We start from the raw sequence: 19,694 nt of genomic DNA on the forward strand, positions 1-19,694 counted from the left end.
TCCTTTGTTAGTGTCGCCACCCTAGTGTCGCTAGGCCTAATTCTCACAGGCTTTCTTCAGTGTGGCTCTCGCAATGTGTTGCACCAGATTATATGTTGCATGGACATGAAACTGTGATAGAATATAGTGTCAACGCTGAGCTTTTGACTGAGTTGATGAGGCTGCATTTTTCCTGAGTCACATTGAAAAGCCAAGCCCTAATGAAGTGAATATGAAGGCAAACACGGTCATTCCAAATTACCGTCAGGGGTGTTTTCAACTTTTCTGCTCTGGTCTTTAGTCAAATATAGCGTGGTGCATGACCGTGAAAACTACCCAGCGACTCCTTTCAGTTTTTAACTATTGATTATAATGTTACATCTCTATTTACGAACACGGCGAACCAAACGAGCTCGTACAGCAAAAGGAGACGACAAGCAGACGACTCCTGCCGCCTACGCCGCCGCTGGGCTTGCAGACGGCGAATAGAATGCGTGACGCGGAGTTACATTAGGGCAGCGTAGTTTCCCAAGTTGGGTTGCCGGCGGCCCGCGGAGCTACTGCCCGTTCCACCGCAATGTTGGTTCCACCGCTGTCACTGCTGTAAGAATGAGCCTGAATGAGGATAAATAAACATGACGCCATTTTGGGCTCCATTTCTGTGGGTAGTAAAAAATTTACTCCCTTATACTCCAAAATAACTCCCTTATATAAGGGAGTAAATAAAACACCATACAAATGGAGTTAAAAACCTCCTTTTGGGTGTGCGTTAGACAAGCCATTTACTCCCTTTTGGGTGTTTTTCTGCTAACAGTGTGGGTCGCGTCGCTTGCATGCAACCAGGTGCGAGAGAGCGGCGCTCGCTGCGTGCAGCCGGGTGTAAAGATGCCGATTTGTGTCACTTGTGGGAATGTTAAGACGTAAGAATGGACAAACTTCTCCCTGTAGCTCCTCGAAAGTCGCGAAGCGAAAGCTGCACGCTATGTACGCGTAACCAGCATGATAGGCATACGTTCGACGTGACTTTAGCCATGGTAGCCATGTGTCTACAGCGGCGTCCGCCTGTAACTTCAATCGAAATATCACTGGGAATGTTGGATGATCTTTAATCACTTCGTCAAAAAAAAATCATAGCTGCACATCTTGGTGGTAGAAAACTGCTGCCCTCATTGTTTGTACTTCGCGGTAGATATATTGGACGTGAGCAGTGCGCCACGTCGCGGCGAGGTGGTGATGTATCTTACCGTTCAGGTACCGTTCGGCAATCTCGGAGGCTACAAGGACTGCTGACAAAGTTTTGTCGCTGCGAGGGCGCAGCATGTATTCTGAAGGCCGTATTTTTTTTTCTGCTTGTTTTCGTTTCTTACAGTAACAAAGCAAAAGGTTGCGTGTCCTTTGTGCTCCTGACAGAAGTTTTTCCGCTGATGTGGGCCCGACAGGTCCGGCGAAAAGCCTCAATGCTTTGCATTTCTTCTAAAAGGTTTTTTAATCGGGTACATAAAAAGTCCAAGCATTGCGGGACAAATCCACCTATCTGGAGAAAACTATCCGCACCTTGGAGGAAGGAAAAATTTTTTTCCTTATGATTCGCACTAACGAGGAAATAAAAAAAAAAACATCTTTATTCAGTAGCGGCAGAAGTTGTTCTTTGGCCTACAGTTACTATGCATACATTTGTTCTGAGGCTTGTTGAAGAAGTGCGTGCAGCTGACGAACGTCAACATTTATTCAAGAATCACAAAAATAAAAAGATGTTACGCGTAAGATCAAAACTGAAACTGCGAAACTAACACAGCGCTTGAAGCCCTCTAGCGGTGACAACCTGAAACAGCGGTTTTCACGGACGGCTGTCTGGGCTGTCCGCGACGTCTGGGTGCAGCTGCCGCGTTTCCAGCTGTCTCATGCTTTCAACGGCGCTACAATAACTGAATCTCGTGCTACAAACTTTCGTGTCAGATTTCCTTGCTGCGCACTTCGCACGGCAGCTAACGCTCGTATAGCTGCGTCCAAATCTCAAGGTAAGTGCTCAGAAGCGCCGTACGCATGCGGCTCTTCGTTTCGAGTTGACGCTGACGCGTCGCGCGAAACTTTTGCGCGCATTTTTTTAGCGCAAAGTGTCAGTGATAGAACGTTTTATCTTGATAGCATAAAGACAGTGCAAACTGCCTTTTCATTCCGAGCGACGGACTGTGTTGTTGCCATGGGGCTTTCACCTGCGGCAGAAACATATGCGTGGGTAATTGTTTTGATCTTTCGATAACCTGCCACGAGCTCCTTGGCTCAGAAGAAAAGGAAAGGGCGGAAACTAGGTCAAGCGGCCCGTTGCAGGAGCGCGCGTGAACGGCGTACGAAGGCAGCGCTCCTAAACCGGACATGGGGTCATGTGGCATTATAGGGGCAGTTTGCTCGCGCACCTGCTTGCGGCCGTAAACTTGCTTGTCAACTTGTAGTTTTCAGCTTCATTGTGTTTGTAAAAATACCGCTGCTACACACACAAAAAGAAAATGTTGATAGTTGCGGGTTTCAATGGTTTTCGTGTTTTTTGGATCTTTATAGTACAATAGTGTTGGAAAATGCTCTCATTAAAAAAGGCACGCCTTAATTGCAAACAAACTTGAACCTTTTAGATGTATATTTGTGTTTTGGTAATGCATTAAGCTTGCAGTTAACGCAAATGCAGCTTAAAAATAAAGCCCTTGCATGACGCGGCTGTCTTTCTTATCTGTGCCAGCAGGGAAAGATAACCGCGATAGCGCGACTGCTCGTCTGCTAGCTGCGCTCAGTGTTGGCCAAGAGCTTTCATAACTGGCTGTTGGCCATAAAATATGTTGCCTTTTTGTACTGTGTAGCATTATTCACAGTAAACATAGATAATGATGGCTGTTTGAGCTGACAGCTGGAGGATTTCATCCTTGTTACATTGATGCCATTTGCAAATGGAAAAGAACAAAGCATCTGATGCCAGTGCAAAAGTTTATTAGCAGCTTGAAACCATAAATCATTTACAAAGGCCTTTTATTTCATAGCTTTTACAGTTTGTGTCTACTAGCACCCCATCTTTGTAATTTTTTTGTGCTGATAAAAAAGAATACTTTCTTCTTTAGCCTGTACATCTCTTTACAGAAAATGGGGATTCAAGTCACAGTGGAACCAGTGGTGTTCCTGTTCTTTGCTACAATGCACCTGGAGATGAGTGCCGTCCAGGATATAATAAACACAAAGTGCTGCTTCAGGCACCTCAACACGAGCAATGTTCAAGACTGCCACTCTGCCCAGAACCAGACACGAACGGACATTAAAGCGGAAGCCTCTCTGTGGATTGCTTTCTACTATGGGACAATGTCTGTGTTAACGTTGATTTGCGGCATGTGGGTTGGGTCCTGGAACGACCGCTTTGGCCGCAAGCGCCCCATGCTTGTCCCTCTTGTTGGGGGGATGGCGAGCGTCCTCAACTTCATTTTTCTCTCCCACTACCTCGACAGCAGCGTCTCGCTCATCATGATCAGTGCTGTCCTAGTCGGTGTGTCCACTGGAAGCTTGGGAATCATCTCAAGCTGCTTTGGTTACCTGACCGATGTGACACCCTTCCAGTCACGGAGCCGACGAATTTCTATTCTGGAAGCCATGATCTTCACGGGTGGGGCACTTGGAATGTACCTGGTGGGGGGCATGCTCAAGACAACCACGTATGAAGTCATCTTCTTGGTCGAGCTTTTTATTTATGCTGTTGCCGTCTTCTATGTCTTGGTTGTCGTCCGTGACAAGGTACCTGGAGAAACAAGCGTCGACTCTGGAATGGAGCACCCTGGCATATTTTCTTTCCGACACGTGACAGACATGGCCATGACTGTGTTCAGGCTGCGTGACCGTGGCAACAGGGGTCATATCATCCTCCTGCTGCTTGCTGCATTTGCAATGTTCTACGGCCTAGCAGGCAAGTAGTTCCTTGTCTTTTCTTGAGCCCATTTGTGTAATTCCGAAGCTCCAGTCATATCTGCATGCCATCCAGCTCCTTTTTATTATTTTGTTTCAGCTATGTTTGTTTTTTCAACTGTTAATTCATTACTTTGTTTCTCAATGCTTTGCATCAAAGTTTAGCTTGAGGAGTAAAAAAGATGAAGCCGTCAGTGTAATCGTCACATCTTGGTGGCAAAATAAAACAATCTCATTAATGTGTTGCATCTTGGAAGGCCCAAATCCCTTTTTCTGGTTTTGCGCTCAAACAATTATTGTCCAAGAAACTTGCTCCCAGGAAATTTTTTCTGAAGAAGCTCATTACTAGTAACCTTACAGCCATTGTAACCAAGCAATTCCACCGTTTCTCTCAGCAGTGTGCTCTCCAAGACGGCTTTTCTCGCACGTCAGGTGGCTAGTCTCTGCAAGAGCTTTTCTATTGCTCCTTTTCTATGAGGGAGAGGCGAAGATTTAGGAGACATCTATGTCGCGTGCCCCATCTGAACCATGCTGTCAGCTGTGTACTTTCACCTGTTGTCTTGGTGTGGCTGGTCACAATAGTCGAGTGTTCGTGAGGATATGTCTCAAAAACAACAATCACAAAAGAAGTTCTGTATACCATGGTAACATGCATGCAGCGTGCTTAAAATGGAGCTGTGCTTGCACTTACTGAAGAAACAATGCATCAAGGATTGTGCGTTATAGCTGCGGCACGAAACAAAACAAACATTTGAAGTTGAAGAAGGATACAGTGCACACGGCTCACAAGAAACACACAGACTAGCAAATGAAACTAAAACGCTTGACTTCTTTGAAATGAAAAACAAAAATTACATTAAAAGAGAGCAGATACAATGCATAGGTTATTGAAACGCTGACAAAGCATATCATCAGTCATTCAAAGTGACAGAATAATGAAATACTTTGCTCTCCTTGCTAGCAGCTACACTCACTGCATTACCACTGCAGCAGGCATAGATGAGGAGATTAGCTTTGTTGAGAGAGGCGTGAATATTTATTGTCTATACATGTTGTACAGAGACAGTCAGACCTGCCTAATCAGCATATCTGCATTTGCTTATTTGGAACATCTAGAACTGGCGAAGGCTTCTGTAAAATGTTGTGTATGTTCTTCAACCTGCAGCAAACATGTGAGCGAGATCTGTGTTGTTAAAATAAGTTGGTTAACTTGGTTTGGTTGTTTTTGTAGTGGCATTCATCTTTTGCTATTTCCTTAATTAAGGTGGGGTGAGACTTTGAAAATGGTTTTAAAAAGTTGGCTGTACAGTAGTTGTAATAAGGGCTATGGCTATATAATTTGCAAGCAATCTTAAAGATAGACGTAGCTTGCATTAGAGCTCGAAACGAGATTTAAATTTTGTCCAGTGGTTTTTATTTTTATTATTATTTTTTTCTACTAAAGTACATTTTTCTTAGAATCTACGATCTGCACAGTGTAGAAATTTTGTATGAAAGTAGTTACCAATGCTTTACACAGCTCTTACCAAAATTATGCCTTTGGAACAAAAACTAGATTTATTATGTTTTTTTTTTCTGTGTAGATGCAATATAATTGCCGCTCATGAATGGTTTTTGGTCAGAAAAATACAAATAAACTTCGGCTATTGATTCTGGTGTCAGTTATGTAAATGGCATTGGTTAACATCTGTGAAAAATTCTTTTGGCTTATACCTTATAGTTCTTGAGAAAAAGGTACACGAACCTCCAAAAATGTTTGTTTTGAGAAAAATGGCACTTTGACTGACTCTCCAACCACTCTTATGGCACAAAACAACATAGAGACATTGCAAACACGAAGAAAAATTCAACAATTGAAATTTCTTTTCCTACTCAAAAATAACAAACTCCCCATGAACCCAGATTTATTTCTTAAACCGATCACAACGCGACTAACACGACATCGTCACACGGAATCACTTACACCTTACAGCGCTAGAACCAATGCTTTTAAATACTCATTTTTTCCTCACACAATAACTCAATGGAATGAACTCCCGCCTGAAGTTGTAAACAGCATCGATGCCATTAACAAAATTGCTTATTAATAATTGCTAAGTTGTTTTGTTTTTCCCTTGTTCTTTACTATGTTCTATTACTGTTTTGTGCTATGTAATGTGCTATGTAATCTGCCGCACCTCTTTTTTTTGTGCTTTTGCCCCTCCTGCTTGGACCCATCTTAGGGTCTGCAGTATTCTGTAAGTAAGTAAGTAAGTAAAGTAAAATCTCTGAAAACCGTTTATTCGTCAAAACTTCCCTTGACAGAAAAGACACAAGAGAAGCCCTAATAGCTGAAAGATGTACTTCGAACAAGGCCAAATCCCAAACCGAAACCAACACTTGTGTTTCCAATGGAAAACTTCAGAGCAACGAGTTTTTGAAAGTAGCTGAAACAAAAAGACCACGTTGAGATGTGCCCACTTTTCCGGTCAACATGACACCAAAAAAAGACCAACAATCATTTTTTAGATCGCAAGTATCCAAGTGTAATATATTTTCTGTAAGATAAAGAAATTCTCAATCAGATCATTGCAAGACCTCAAAATTGAGTTTTTCGACAAAGCAAAGTCTCACCTCACCTTAAAAAAGAAAGAAAAACATACTTTCTCATTTTAACAATGAGACCTAAATAGCTTCTTGCACTGTGTCTATTGGGATGCAAAGCATGGCTGTTTATCACAAATGTTGCATAAATGGCACTGTGCTTACTTACATCAATTTGTCCTCTACAGCCCAGACGTACCTGACGTACACATTCCTGACTGATGAGCCACTTCGCTGGACTGCAAGTCACTACAGTTTCCTTCAAGGGATCAATATTGCTGTTGAGGGTGCAGCCCTTCTGATAGTGCTGCCCATGGCTTATCGTTATTTGAATATCTCTGATGCCTTTGCTGGCCTTCTCGGATCTTTGTCAAGGTTCTTGGGTCTCTTGTGGCTGGGCCTCTGCACAACGTCGTCCATGGTTTACTTCAGTGAGTGAGACCGGTGTTAATGTTTTCATCATTTGCTCGACAGATGCATATCTGCCAGGCGAAAATCGTAACTGGTTGATTCCAGTTGGTTACCAGTTGGCTCCCAGTTGAATGCAACTGGAAGTCAGCTGGGAGCTGTCTGGAAACCAGCTGGAATCAACTGGGAATTGTTCCTTAAACCAGTTTGACCAGTTACGATTTTCGCCTCAGTTGATGGCAGGAGTGCCTTCTTTGCACGTGTTGGGTTTGTAACCAGAACCCTTGTCAACCAGAGATTATGAAGGGAAGTGTAAAAAACACCATCTGAGGTCGAATGGAGGACATAAGCAGGTGATCTTTAGGGTTAAATAAAATTTGTTGATTTTAAACCAGCAGGAAAAATTACTGGATTATAATGTGTCTTATTTGAACGGTTATGCTACTTTGCTGTTGATTCATGTTTAGTACTGCAAGGCATGTCCATGAGCATTCGTTCATTGCTTGTTATATGTTAGCCTCTTAATATAAAAATAATTTTAAGGCAGCTTTATTAAAATATGTTCGCACCTGGCCCTTTTGATTTTGGTACAAATTTTTGGACCAGTGTTAGTATTTGATTTAAGGCTTGATAGTGCCACTGTTTTGTCTTTCTGAACTAATTTATCTCTTCTTTCTTTTGAACTTTACAGTTCCAGTTCTTTTTGTGTTTAGCGAGTTCACAAGCCCTTCAGTTCGTGCGCTGCTGTCAAAAATCGTTGCCATAGATGAAAAAGGTGAGGTGATCCCTTGGGTGTTTTATAAGAGTTTGATGTTAGAATGGAGGGCGGGGCGGATCTAAGAAATTTTCTTTTGTGATGTACTTCACAGAATTGGCAAAACAACTTATAGTTGCACGACAGAAGACCTGATTTGCACTTCCCATTTAGATATAGCACTCGCAATTGCCTGTTGTGCTGTTGAATTCTCTCGTGAGAACTTAGAATATGTCCTGAACTGTAAAGGGAGAAAATGTATTATTTAAAGGCCTGAAGACTAATCTGGCTCATCTGGTGACAGGTTTAATGTATCATATTGGGGCATTCAGAGAGAGAGAGACTTTAATGAATAAAGGAGAGGTCTGCCTGGTTATAGTGATAAACTGCTTTCGTGAAGCGTGTTAAAAGACTAATTATACCACAAAATAAAGAGCAAGCAGACACCTAAAATTTGAAGGCAATCACAAAATATTGGGGGATGGGCGCTTGTTATGTCAAGGTGTGAAAATCCAGAGCAGGCACATGGTGGAGTGGGCCCTTGATTGGTCCGACGACTAACCATTAAATTCAAGATAGCAGCCACCGCGAAAAGAAGAGGGGCGATCAGTATCGCGTAAACACTGAAAATGCCCTCCCAAGCTTTTTTTTTTTTTTGACACTGCTTGACCCTGTGCTTCGGCATATCATCCAAAATGATCTCATTGCCGCGTTGACCTCCCCACCCCTCTCTTCGTGATAAGCGTCACATGAATGCCGAACAATGGGCACTTGATGTGTCAGGGCCGTGTTTTTGAACTTATCCTGGACATAGCACATAATCGCATGGGTTCTTGCTCGGTTTTTAAAAAAAAATAAAAGCTCAAGAGATAAGGGGGATGTACGCTTATTCAAACATCGGCGAATGCTCAGTGTCATACGATAGTCACCAAACTACTTACGGTTTCTGCTATAAAAGGATCTATTTTTGATAATTATTGGAGGTTTCAACTTTATCACAGTGCATTTTTGTTTAGTAATTGTTTGAAACATCAGTGGCTTTCTTTTCTTTAGAGTGAGAGGGGTGAGGGCGGATTGAAAGTGATTCCTCAGCTGCATGTTACACTACTGTCTTATTGTTAGAATATGAACAGCACATTACAGAGAAAAAAGAATAGTCATTGTTGCGTCTCTGCGTATTCGATTTCACTACAGGCAAAGCCTTTGCTGTGATGAGTGCTCTGCAGTCCTTCGCAATGTTCACGGGATCCCTGCTCTTCAATGGCCTCTACCCAGCAACATCAAAGTTCTTCAAAGGTTTCGGCTTTGAGTTCGCCGCTGCTTTGCAACTCATCCCTATCGGAATTTTCCTGTGAGTTAAAGAAACAACTTGACAGAAACAACTGAAGCTGAAGGAACAATTCTGTACCTATACCTTTTCTTAGCAGCCCTCTTGATGCCATAGATGTATGGTTCACTGGGCAGAGGCTGTATTGCATTAGCATTGCAATTTACACGCATAAAGTTATAGCATTGCTAAAGACATTGTTGTTAACTGATTGGTTAGCTGCTGATTAGTCATCCAAGTTCCATCAAAATGCTCTGAAGGTAGTTATATATCTTTGCCAGCATTGCATGCCTTTTTCGCAGTTTTAGCAACGTGTCATGTACACTGGTGAGGAGAGCATTGGGCCCCACAGTGTGGTGTACTCTGCAGCATGATGCATGATAAGAGTTACCTGATAAAGTAGCATTGTTCTGCGCAGTACCTAGAACAAACCATTGACAGCCTTGTGCATGTGCACCCATGCCCCTCGGCAAAGTACGTATGAAGCATGTATGAAGTAACTGTAAATGCTGTGCACTCTTCTGAGGGACTACAGGTGTACTTTCGAAATTATTGTTAGTATATTAAAGATATGTCCAGAACATTTAAATCTGCAGTATTCATTCCTTTTATGTGTTACTAGGCTTCTTTTTTAATTTTTCAGTGCGTAATTTTTTTTACAGTTAGCCTTTTGTACGTGATGATATTGATATGCCTGAAGTTATTTATGTGTCTGATGTATGAACAGTGCATGTGCATAAAATTTAAGAGAGCAATAAATAGTGTCTAATGACCTGCGTACTGGGTAGGCTCTCATTGTAGTGAAGCTATCCAGATGGTTAGAGACCTTCTTTATAAATAGTTTTTTGATAAAAACTAAGGGTGTCCAGGCAACTGTAATAAAATGTTAAATGTACAGACATATTGCATAAGTACTTAAAGTAGATAGTGAAGCAAGCTGATGCTTGCTTGTGGCAACATGACAGCATGTGGAGCTGTCACTACCAAGATGTGCATGAAAATAGGCGCCAGTGTGCGAGATTGTGTGAATTGCCAACTGCCTTGTTTTGACCGGTTCTTCGAAACATGTTCAGGTGTACCAGGGCCACAGCATACTTTCAGTGAAGTGGTAATTTGTACCAAGCAACATCGATGTCATGTGGGTTTACTCTAACATCAAATATTGTTGTAAAGGCATTTCTTTATCTAGTGTGTAGAAAGTCTGTGCAGGGTACAGTGACTTTGTGTCTTTGAACTGAGCACTGTTAAACATATCAGAAGCCGTTCGTATAGTCACAATAGCAGCAATTCCAAAACCAAGTGCATGAAAAAATCTATACGTTCCTTATTGGTAGCGAGGATAAAACCAACTACGATTCCTTACTCAGTGGGTCACAGTTTTGAGGGGTGAATATGTCTTTACCCAGGACCCAGAATTGACTCAGGTTTTCTTTATATTACAGTTAATGTTGGCCTCTGATGTTTAGATGTTTCTGACCAAGAAGTTCTCATGTTGATTGCTGTTCATTATTGGTAAAAATTTAATCACGCAGCCAGGCTGGTGTACCTTCATTGTTACTCTCTTTCTCTGCAGGTACCTCTACTTCAGATTCAAGAAGGAAGCACCTTATGCTGAAATTGAGGGTGATAGCATGAGCTCCAACATTGTAGAGAGTTGAAAGGTGCCACAGCAACGCTGGCTTCACACATCGTGTGCCCAAGAAAGCATCCATTGTGTGTAGTACCGAACCACGCACAATCCGGCAATGCAAGCAGTGCCATGTTTTACCTAATTGCACCAGACGTAAGGCAGCAGTGTACACTGATGGCAAGATAAGGCATTGAAAACGAGCTTAGCACTCCTGTACTATTTTGGGTGGAGCTTGTGGAGCTGTCCCCGGTGTTGTACGCACTGCCCTTCATTGTTACCACGTGGACAAGTATGTGATGGAAATGTGGGGCTTTGCACATAAAAGTTATAGCCAGGAGAAACTCTATACTACATTCCAGAGTGGTTCAGGCTAGTCAGCTGGCCAATTTTAAGCCTGAAAGCCACATATCTCATCTTGGACACTATGTACTCATCATATTATGCATAATGGAGCAAATACTGTGCTGTTGTGAACATACGTATTTGAGGCTTTATTAGTAATTTATATTTACTTGGCAAATACCTGGCATAGTTATACAACTCCCTATTTTTTTTTCACTGCAAATGAGTGGTTTTGTTGACACCCTGTTACTAGCTGCTAGTATTGGTGTGACTCATGCCACCTGTCATGAAACATGGGTTTGTTTTCTAGTGAAAGGGAATCACTTAGCCATTGATTATTCTTGCATATCAAAATGTATGTCATTGAAAAATTGTTCTGTGTTTAACTTTCTCATGGTGGTCGGTGGTTAACATGTTCATCCACAGTTGTCAAGGTTATATGTTTTCATTTGAAAAGACAATGTGAAAACTGTGACAGGTTATTAAGCACTGACTTTGATAATAGCACTTGCGTAGTCACTACCTATCCAGGTGTCAGCTTACCTTTGTTATTTTGGTGAACAACTGTGCTGGTCACATAGAATGACATTGTACATTCTACACAATTATAGGGCAGCTTTAAGTGTTGGGGAGGTTTTTATTTTAACTGAGCACTGGATATGGTCTGTAAGAAGATATATATTACGATTCCAGTAAGTTTTACTTTTATGATGTGGTTGTTGACGGATAGTCTTTCAGGAAATTTCTTGATAGAAATAGAGCATCGGTCATTCCTGGTGATCACGTAGATATTGTTATTACACAAATGCCAGTCACACACACTCAGATGACAACTGTTGGTTATTTTACTGTAGTAGCAGATCTGCATGATTTCATAGTCATCCACTGTCTTTCATAGTGCACTGTTTACTCCACACAATTTTTAGTTAAGAGTGATGATTCACTTACTTTTTTTATCCTGAAAGCATGGAAGTGTTGCTTTTCTTTGTGGAGATGCAAGACAAAGCTTACTATATCTGCTCTAGGATTGCATGTTAACACATTACAGTACTGTAATATAGAAATGTTGACTAATTGTTTTCTGTGTTTAGCCTGGACTCTGAAGCCACTATATAGTAAAAGTCTTGACTCCACAGAATGCAGTAAATGCAGAGAGCTGTTTTAATTTCTGAGAGGCTTTGTGGAAGCTATGGACACTCTGTGGCCATATTGAGGTAAAGTTGTACTCCAGTTTTCTTAAAGTCTCTGCAATGCTGTTCTTTTTTGTCATGTTTTTGCTTGTTTTGATAAGAGCTTACAACATTGTTAACCTTAAGTACTGAGCAATGTGCAGCTCAGTATTTCAGTAAACTGAGCCATATGTTGTCTACCTGTTGCCCAGTTTTGTTATGGCTGCGCCTGTGTAAATGTGCTGAAAAAGTGTCTTGGGAAGGCTTTTTCATTTAATGTTGTGTGGCTTATGTGAGTAGTCTGTGCCTACAGCCTTGTCGCGCAAAAGAAAACATAGAACAATGGGAGTAAGTTTGTTGTGTGAGCAAAGTCTACCTATCCCTGCTCTCTTTTCATTTTTTCTTGTTCACATGGCTGTGATATCACCATGTTTGAATACATCCGAACCAGAGATGCATTCATGACACGCTGTCATTTTGTGGACAGTGAAAACAGTGTCTAAAACTCGGTGCATCTCAAATTCTATCATTCTGTGAACTCATTTGCATTGTTTTGTGTGCCTTTAGCTCGTATACTTTTTTTTACCTTTAATTCGTCCATTTCAAAGGTGGTGGCTGTTATTCTCATTTAACATCCCGGTACTTTCATTCTTTCATTTAGGTATCCCTGCTGAAGCAGCTGATGCTTCCTTTTTTTTTGTTTCGTTCTCTTATGCTCAGCTTGTGATAGCCGAGTTTTGGGTTGCCAGTATACGCTAACAAAGCAGTTCCCTTTGGAAGAGAAGATGTGTTTGATAAAGTTTTTGCTCATGTTTTTGTAACCATTTCCTTTAGATGAGCAAGTTTATTTGATAAAATTTTTGCTCATGTGAATTGTACTCTGCTCTCATGCAGTAGAAACATTCAGATAAACACTGCATCACACACTGCCTACCGTTTTCATGTGTATGCAGTATATCTCTAATTAATCGAGAGCTCCTGGCAACATCGTAACAACTTTTTGAAGAGCCCATTTACTTGCACCTTGAGCACAAAATGACCCTTCACAATTATTTTACAGTGGAGCAATAAATTATGTGATTGTTAAGAATACTACCTGTACCATTTCATGTGTTGGAATGAATGTGATAACGAACTTCAGTCCAAAGAATGCATCTTACAAGAGCTAGAAGAGCTCGAGCAGCGCAGGAGCGTCTGCTGCTGATTCGGAAGTCACGACTTCGTACCCCGTCTTCTGCGCGACTGACGCCAGATGCAAGTGGGGTGTTGTAAAAGGCTTGTCTCGCTCGCGCAGCGTCCTTCTTGCTTCTCTAATGCGTGTTCACTAAATCAGGCGGGAGGTTTCTTCAGCTAAGGCTTGTCGCGCTGGCGAGTCGTAAAAGCTAAAAGCTACCGAGTCGTATTCACGCATCTGTTAGGTGCCGCGTAATTGCGCGACGCGCTCGTAATGCTTGCAGCGAGAGCAAAACTTACGCCGCCGAGTATTCACCGTGAACCGTTAAATGGAGATCTTTAAGACCAGTTGGAATCTGCTGTCGGTGCTCGGAGCATGCTTATCGCATATCACGCGTAACGAACGACGCTGTAGAGAGCTGCGTCACAGCACGCGGTAGCGAGCGTACGGTAGGGAATGCTGGGAATGCATGAAGATTTGCTAATAGCGAGGTCAGTGTTTATAAGGGCTATAGACGACAAATTTTTGCGTGCGTGTTTTCTTTCAAATGATGCGTTAGTGATGGGTGCACGTGGAGCACCCCGTGGTATTCGCCTACGACCGCTAAATGATTTCTTGAACGCTGTTTTGGTTTCGTTTCATCAACCGAACGATAGCTGTGGCGGGCAGTTGAACTTTTGGTCACGTAAAGCACGAAAAAAACGGCAGTATAACTTCTGATACGTCGTTTTTTTGTTGTAATAAAACCGGTGTGGAATACAGCACTTAGAGAGAAAGCTTGCGTTGGGGCGAAAAAAATGGGTCCCTAAAATTTAGTGTTACGTCCATTTAAGTACCGCAGTCAGTTTTAACTACGTATCAGTGTTTACATTGCAGTTTTTCCGTGCCGCACGTGACAAGTCAAGTTCAACTACGCGTCACAGCCATCGTGGCTAAAGTGTACTTTATCGCGGCCACGAAGGAAAAAAAAAAATTGGGTGGGGCTTAGCTAAGGTTAAGCCTGGATATCTCGAAGCGAAAAGCTGAGGTGATCCGCGATAAACACGCGCTTGCGGCAAACGTCAAACGATGACGCATAGCGCGCGGCAGCGTGCCCCTCCTCTCAACTGCGCACGGCTGCGGCGAAAGGTCAAACGGTGGCGAGGAGGAGAAGCGGCGGCGCACATGCGCAGTAGCCTGCGCCGTGCGTGACGTCACTCGCGCTCCGACATACGCCGGCTCACGCGAAGCGCGGTGTTGACTAGCATAGTTTTTCTACAGTGACCTAGAATATTGGGTAGTGTGCTCACAGGCCCGCTCGGGGTGACCCCGCCGGTGTCGACAGGGCGCGGTGGCGCGTGGTGGCGCTGCACGCGTCTTCACGGGTGAAAACGCGTGGCGCATTCGGCCAGCGTCGCAGTAGCCGTGGTAGCCGCGCCTACAAATTGAATTATTATCGCAACATTCGCATGGGTGTCATTGAAATGGCTAGGCGGATCTTGAATGGACCATAATTTCTGGCATGTGCACATGCTTATTTATTGATCAAAGATCCACAAGGGACATTGCATGAGGGGTTGCATGAGAAATTTTTTTCAGTATACGTTTGGCACGCAGGGATGGTCACTCGTGCCTGCAATGTTTCCGTGTAGTTATAATGCACCGCATACCGAGGGGTCATACAGCTTTTTCTAAGTCAATAGTAGTCGCATGTGGTGTAGAGCAATTTGATTCATGCCAAGGACAAACGCGGAATGGAGAGAGTGTCGGCGGCAACAATTATTTCTATTCGCAAGGAGCCTGTGCAGCAGACAGAAAACTGAGGGGCAGGGTGACGATAGGTAGAACGGAGACATGTAAGTGAGACAAAGTACAAGGAGGGGGGGGGGGGGAGGTATATACATTATTTACAATTGGCGTTTTGCGCTGAACACGAGGCGCGCGCACCGAAACCATTTAGACACAACAGTAACAGTGACGTCACATTTGTTTGGACAGCCATGCAGCATCCACTGATATTTGAAAAAAAAAAAAGAATGAGGCAGATTTGTCATCACTGCGTGCATTTATGCTCGCTCATTTCGCCTCTGGCAGCGGTGGCTCAGTGGCGCTCGGCTGCTGACCCGAAAGACGCGGGTTCGATCCCGGCTGCGGCGGCTGAATTTCGATGAAGGCGAAATTCTAGAGGCCCGTGTACTGCGCGATGTCGGTGCACGTTAAAGAGCCCCAGGTTACAGTGACCTGTACCTAGGTGGTGTAAATTTCCGGAGCCCTTTACTACAGCGTCCCTCATAGCCTGAGTCGCTCTGGGACGTCAAAAACCCCGTAAACCAAAACACTTCGCCTTTTTCTCCTTCAACTTATTCTGGCACTTCAGAGCAGCGTTAGCAATGGCACAGTTTAAGGTGCTTCGCCAGTTCGCGTTTTTCTGCGCTGCAATGAATTACATTCCGAAAGCATTCTTGATGTGTTGAAAGTGGTTAGAAGCAGACTGCAGAGAGAAGTTGATTCTGTGAGCTTTTCTGTGAAGAGGTTTTCAAGCTTCAGCTGAAGTCCATAAGCTGCGCCGATGGGTACAGCAGTCCTCCGCGGTCGCGGTATATTTTGTCATCCCCGCAAGGAAACAGTTTTCATCGGGAGACTGCATTGTAAGCGAGGTAATGCACATCTGGCAACTTGTCTTCAATGTACACTTCCGTGGAACATACCCTGGAAAACAAGTCTACAGCCACTTCTAGCTACGTGCTCATCGTGGTCATGCGCAGGCATGTGCGCAGGCACCCAAGTTTGAATCTGGAGGGCCTTCACACTGCATTTGAAGGCCGCTATCTGGTCAAGCTTGAACAAGCACTGACACCATACGTGAACAAAAACGTGAAATGACCCCACGAAAAGCGCTCAAACCAGCGCAAATCCGCACAACAGCACATCAACGAGCCCACAAATACACACGGCGCACTGACAGCGGCGGCAAATCCTACCGATGGATGGATGGATGGATGGATAGGAGCGCCCCCTTTGAAACGGGGTGGTGGCAATTGCCACCATGCTCAGCTTTTCTTTATTTATTATTTTTTTTGTTTACTGTGTTGGCAATTCTCATTAAGATTCTCCATCAACTTTTCCTACGGTTTCCTTCTATTCTAACCTTATGCCACATCTCTGCTTTTCAGCCACCAATCCTCCAATCGCTTTTTGCTGACTTCCACTGCAGATTTATTTACATGACCATTGTTATCTTTAAACCCTAGGGCCTCAGAAAGAGTGACTGTGCCTGCATCGACATCCGGATGGATACCATCACATTTGATTATGAGGTGTTCAATTGTTTCCACAGATCTACCACACACTGCACATGTGTCATCTTCTTCGTTAAATTTCTTTTTGTAGCTGCGCGTTCTAAGACAACCTGATCTAGCTTCAAAAAGTAGGGCACTGCCTCTTGAGTTATCATAGAAAAATTCTTTCCTGATCTGCCTTTTCCAGAATCGATATAGTTCTACACTATGTTTCTTTTCCATTGAATTCATCCAATTTTTAACTTCCGCGTTTTTAACCTGTCGTTTAATGCTCTTTCTTTCTCCGTCCTCATGACCGGCATACTTACTGGTTAGTTTTCTAGTTCTTTTCCGCCACTGTGAGTCAACGTTCTTTCTGTATAAATATTTAAATACCTTAGCTGCCCATCTGTTATCGTCCAATTTCCTCAGGCGTTCTTCATATAGTATTTTACTCTTAGCTTCCCGTGCCTCGAACGATGCCCAGCCCATATCCCCTTGTACTGCCTCGTTTGTGGTTTTGCCGTGGGCACCTAGTGCTAATCTTCCAACAGCTCTCTGATTTACGTCTAATCTCGACTGAACTTCTGCCCTTAAGCACAGAACCGCATTGCCGAAAGTAAGTCCCGGCACCATTATTCCTTTCCAAATACCTCTTAGTACTTCATATTTGTTGTACCCCCATAATGCCCTATGTTTCATTATCCCGGCGTCTCTTCGTCCTTTTGCCCTAAGAGCCTGTTCATGCTTTTCCGTGTATATCTGCCCTTCGTTTAGCCATATCCCGAGGTATTTGTATTCGGCCACTTTGGGTATTTCGTGGCCTTGTATTGTAAGCACCTGATCAGTTGTATCGTTAAAAATCATCACACCTGATTTAGTTGCGCTAAAACTGAATCCTAGAGCGTCTCCTTCGTCTCCACAGCAATTAACCAAAGTTTGTAAATCTTCCTGGCTATCTGCTAACAGTACAATATCGTCCGCATACATTAAACCCGGGAGTCGCTGCTCAACTACATTTCCGCCTAATCTGTACGATAGATTATAACCCAGATTACTTTCTTCTAGCCTTCTTTCCATATTTATCACGTAAAGCATGAACAGCAGCGGTGATAGAGGGCAACCTTGCCTTGCGGGCAACCAACCTTGCGGGAGACTGCATTGTAAGCGAGGTAATGCACATCTGGCAACTTGTCTTCAATGTACACTTCCGTGGAACATACCCTGGAAAACAAGTCTACAGCCACTTCTAGCTACGTGCTCATCGTGGTCATGCGCAGGCATGTGCGCAGGCACCAAAGTGATGTCTACTGTGGCGCCACCTCGTGTCGGCGCCGCGAAACAGAAGCCTGTGGACATTCGCTGGGCCACCGCTCCCCCGTTGAGCCGGCGCGGAGTGAGCATACTACCCAATATTCTAGTTCACTGTAGTTTTTCGCTTCAAAACTCCGGAGAGAGCTTGGCGTCACGCGGCCAACCATCGCAAGCCATGTGCTCAAGAAGCCGCCCCCCTCATCGGTTTTTCGCTCTCAGAGTCAGTCCCTAATGTTTTCGTGTTGGTATTTAGTGCGCGCGTTTGCGCTGCCCATGGCACGGGCGTCCACTGCAAGGATATAGTTAGAGTTACAGTACACTGTTGCAAAGAGGTTGATCTAGCTGCAGTCAGTTTGCCGCGCTGGTCCGCGCATGCGCGCGAGCAGCGGTGATGCCCATTATCACCGCACGCTATCACGTGGTGTGATAGAGCACTAGCTATGGGGAGCGAACCTTTTACTTTTTGTGGCTCTTGCGTGCAAACAAGAGCTGTATACCAACTGTACAGGTGCACCAAAAGTAAAACGGATACGCGAGCGGTGGTCAAACTGGCCAAAACTAGGGTGCCTTGATTTCCGCGCGCCTTCGCTTTCAGGGTGAGGACACCCTTTGTACCACCCCGCGCCGCCGTTTCCCCCTCGCAGCGGCATGTTGGGTCCCACGCGCCGGTCACGTACAGTACGCTATGCGTGTGGCGCGGTTTGTAGAAGGTTAAATGTGCAGTACATAGTTATTTCGCTCGTAGCAATAATTCTGGCACTTTTGAGTGTTTAATATGCATGGTGCAGTCGCTCTAACCACACGGCAACCGAGAAGTAATGACTGGAGTACTGTATGTTCCCCAGTCACTAAGTGCAGTGAAAAACGACAGCGGTTATTTGTTGTTCCTTCGTAGTAGTAATTTAGAGTGTCGTGGTAGCCGAATTCAGTAGAGTTATGCTGCATTTGTTGTTCGTACGTAAGGACTGTTCACGGGGCCCTAATTTTCTCGGGTATGCCAGCAGCGCGGAGGATGACCTGCGAAATATAAATATTTCTGCGGAGTTAACGCCCACTTTTTCAACATTAATTGGGGTCCCTTCGTCTTATTACTGCACCATATGTGGAGAATTCCACGCAGTAATGGCAAATTTCTCTTCCAAATGGTCCGTCGCCACACTGCTCTGAGGTGTATAGCTGTGACATATCTGAAAGATATATTGGTCATACTTTCTCAACTGCTTGTTCCGCAAAAAAATCATACAGGCGGTTGAATTTTTCTCTGAGCGGTGTTGACTACATGTAGATTGATGATACGACGAGACGACGTTTTGCTGATTCGTAGTTGCTAAGTTGCCTTATTCGAGGACAAATTTAACTAACACATTTAGTTTTTCTTTTGAAAACTTCAACAAGAAAATCGTCAGAAGCAACCGATTAACAAAGTAACCTTACAAAATCAGCCTCTGATAACCACTTCGTTTGAATCCCATTATACCTGCCCAGCTAACAAACGGTAATCAGAGCAACGCGGGCAGCCTTCCTCGCTTCCGCGTCCCATCTGCTCCGGTTTCCAAAAGACGCTGGCTTCTCGCCTCATTCAGTAGTAGTCGGGAAAGGCATTAGATCTCTCATTAAGGTACGGACGTTGGAAAACCGCGTTTGGGGCAAAGCGCGTAGAAAGACACGGATGAGTCAACAGGAGAGACAAGCGCTCATCCCCCGCTGCTGTCATCAAAAGAGGCAAAAAAGAAACGTAAACTGTAGGAAATGCCTGCCCTGAAACATGTGTGACGAATTTTACTGATGTGGTTGCGTGGCGCCAAGAAAGGAGCGTTTTTTCTT

At 43.8% G+C, this 19,694-nt stretch overlaps 1 protein-coding gene across 1 annotated transcript; it reads left to right on the forward strand.

The window, feature by feature from the left end:
* Positions 1–1,804: 1,804 nt before the first annotated feature.
* Positions 1,805–13,217, forward strand: LOC149342843 (proton-coupled folate transporter-like). Its single transcript, XM_089545344.1, has 6 exons — positions 1,805–1,997; positions 3,103–3,913; positions 6,684–6,926; positions 7,595–7,678; positions 8,852–9,008; positions 10,558–13,217. Exons 2-6 carry the CDS (start codon positions 3,106–3,108, stop codon positions 10,640–10,642), a joined length of 1,377 nt encoding a protein of 458 aa, XP_089401470.1. The 5' UTR covers positions 1,805–1,997; positions 3,103–3,105; the 3' UTR covers positions 10,643–13,217.
* Positions 13,218–19,694: the final 6,477 nt, after the last annotated feature.

This window comes from Amblyomma mixtum, chromosome 5, assembly GCF_055824585.1.
Source record: "Amblyomma mixtum isolate Tamu chromosome 5, ASM5582458v1, whole genome shotgun sequence".
Classification (NCBI taxonomy): Eukaryota; Metazoa; Arthropoda; class Arachnida; order Ixodida; family Ixodidae; genus Amblyomma; species Amblyomma mixtum.

Coding starts and splice junctions, on each gene's coding strand:
- LOC149342843 (XM_089545344.1), top strand. CDS start 3,106: ATGGGGATTCAAGTCACAGTGGAACCAGTGGTGTTCCTGTTCTTTGCT. Junction 3,914..6,683: donor AATGTTCTACGGCCTAGCAG/GCAAGTAGTTCC, acceptor TGTCCTCTACAG/CCCAGACGTACCTGACGTAC. Junction 9,009..10,557: donor ATCCCTATCGGAATTTTCCT/GTGAGTTAAAGA, acceptor CTTTCTCTGCAG/GTACCTCTACTTCAGATTCA.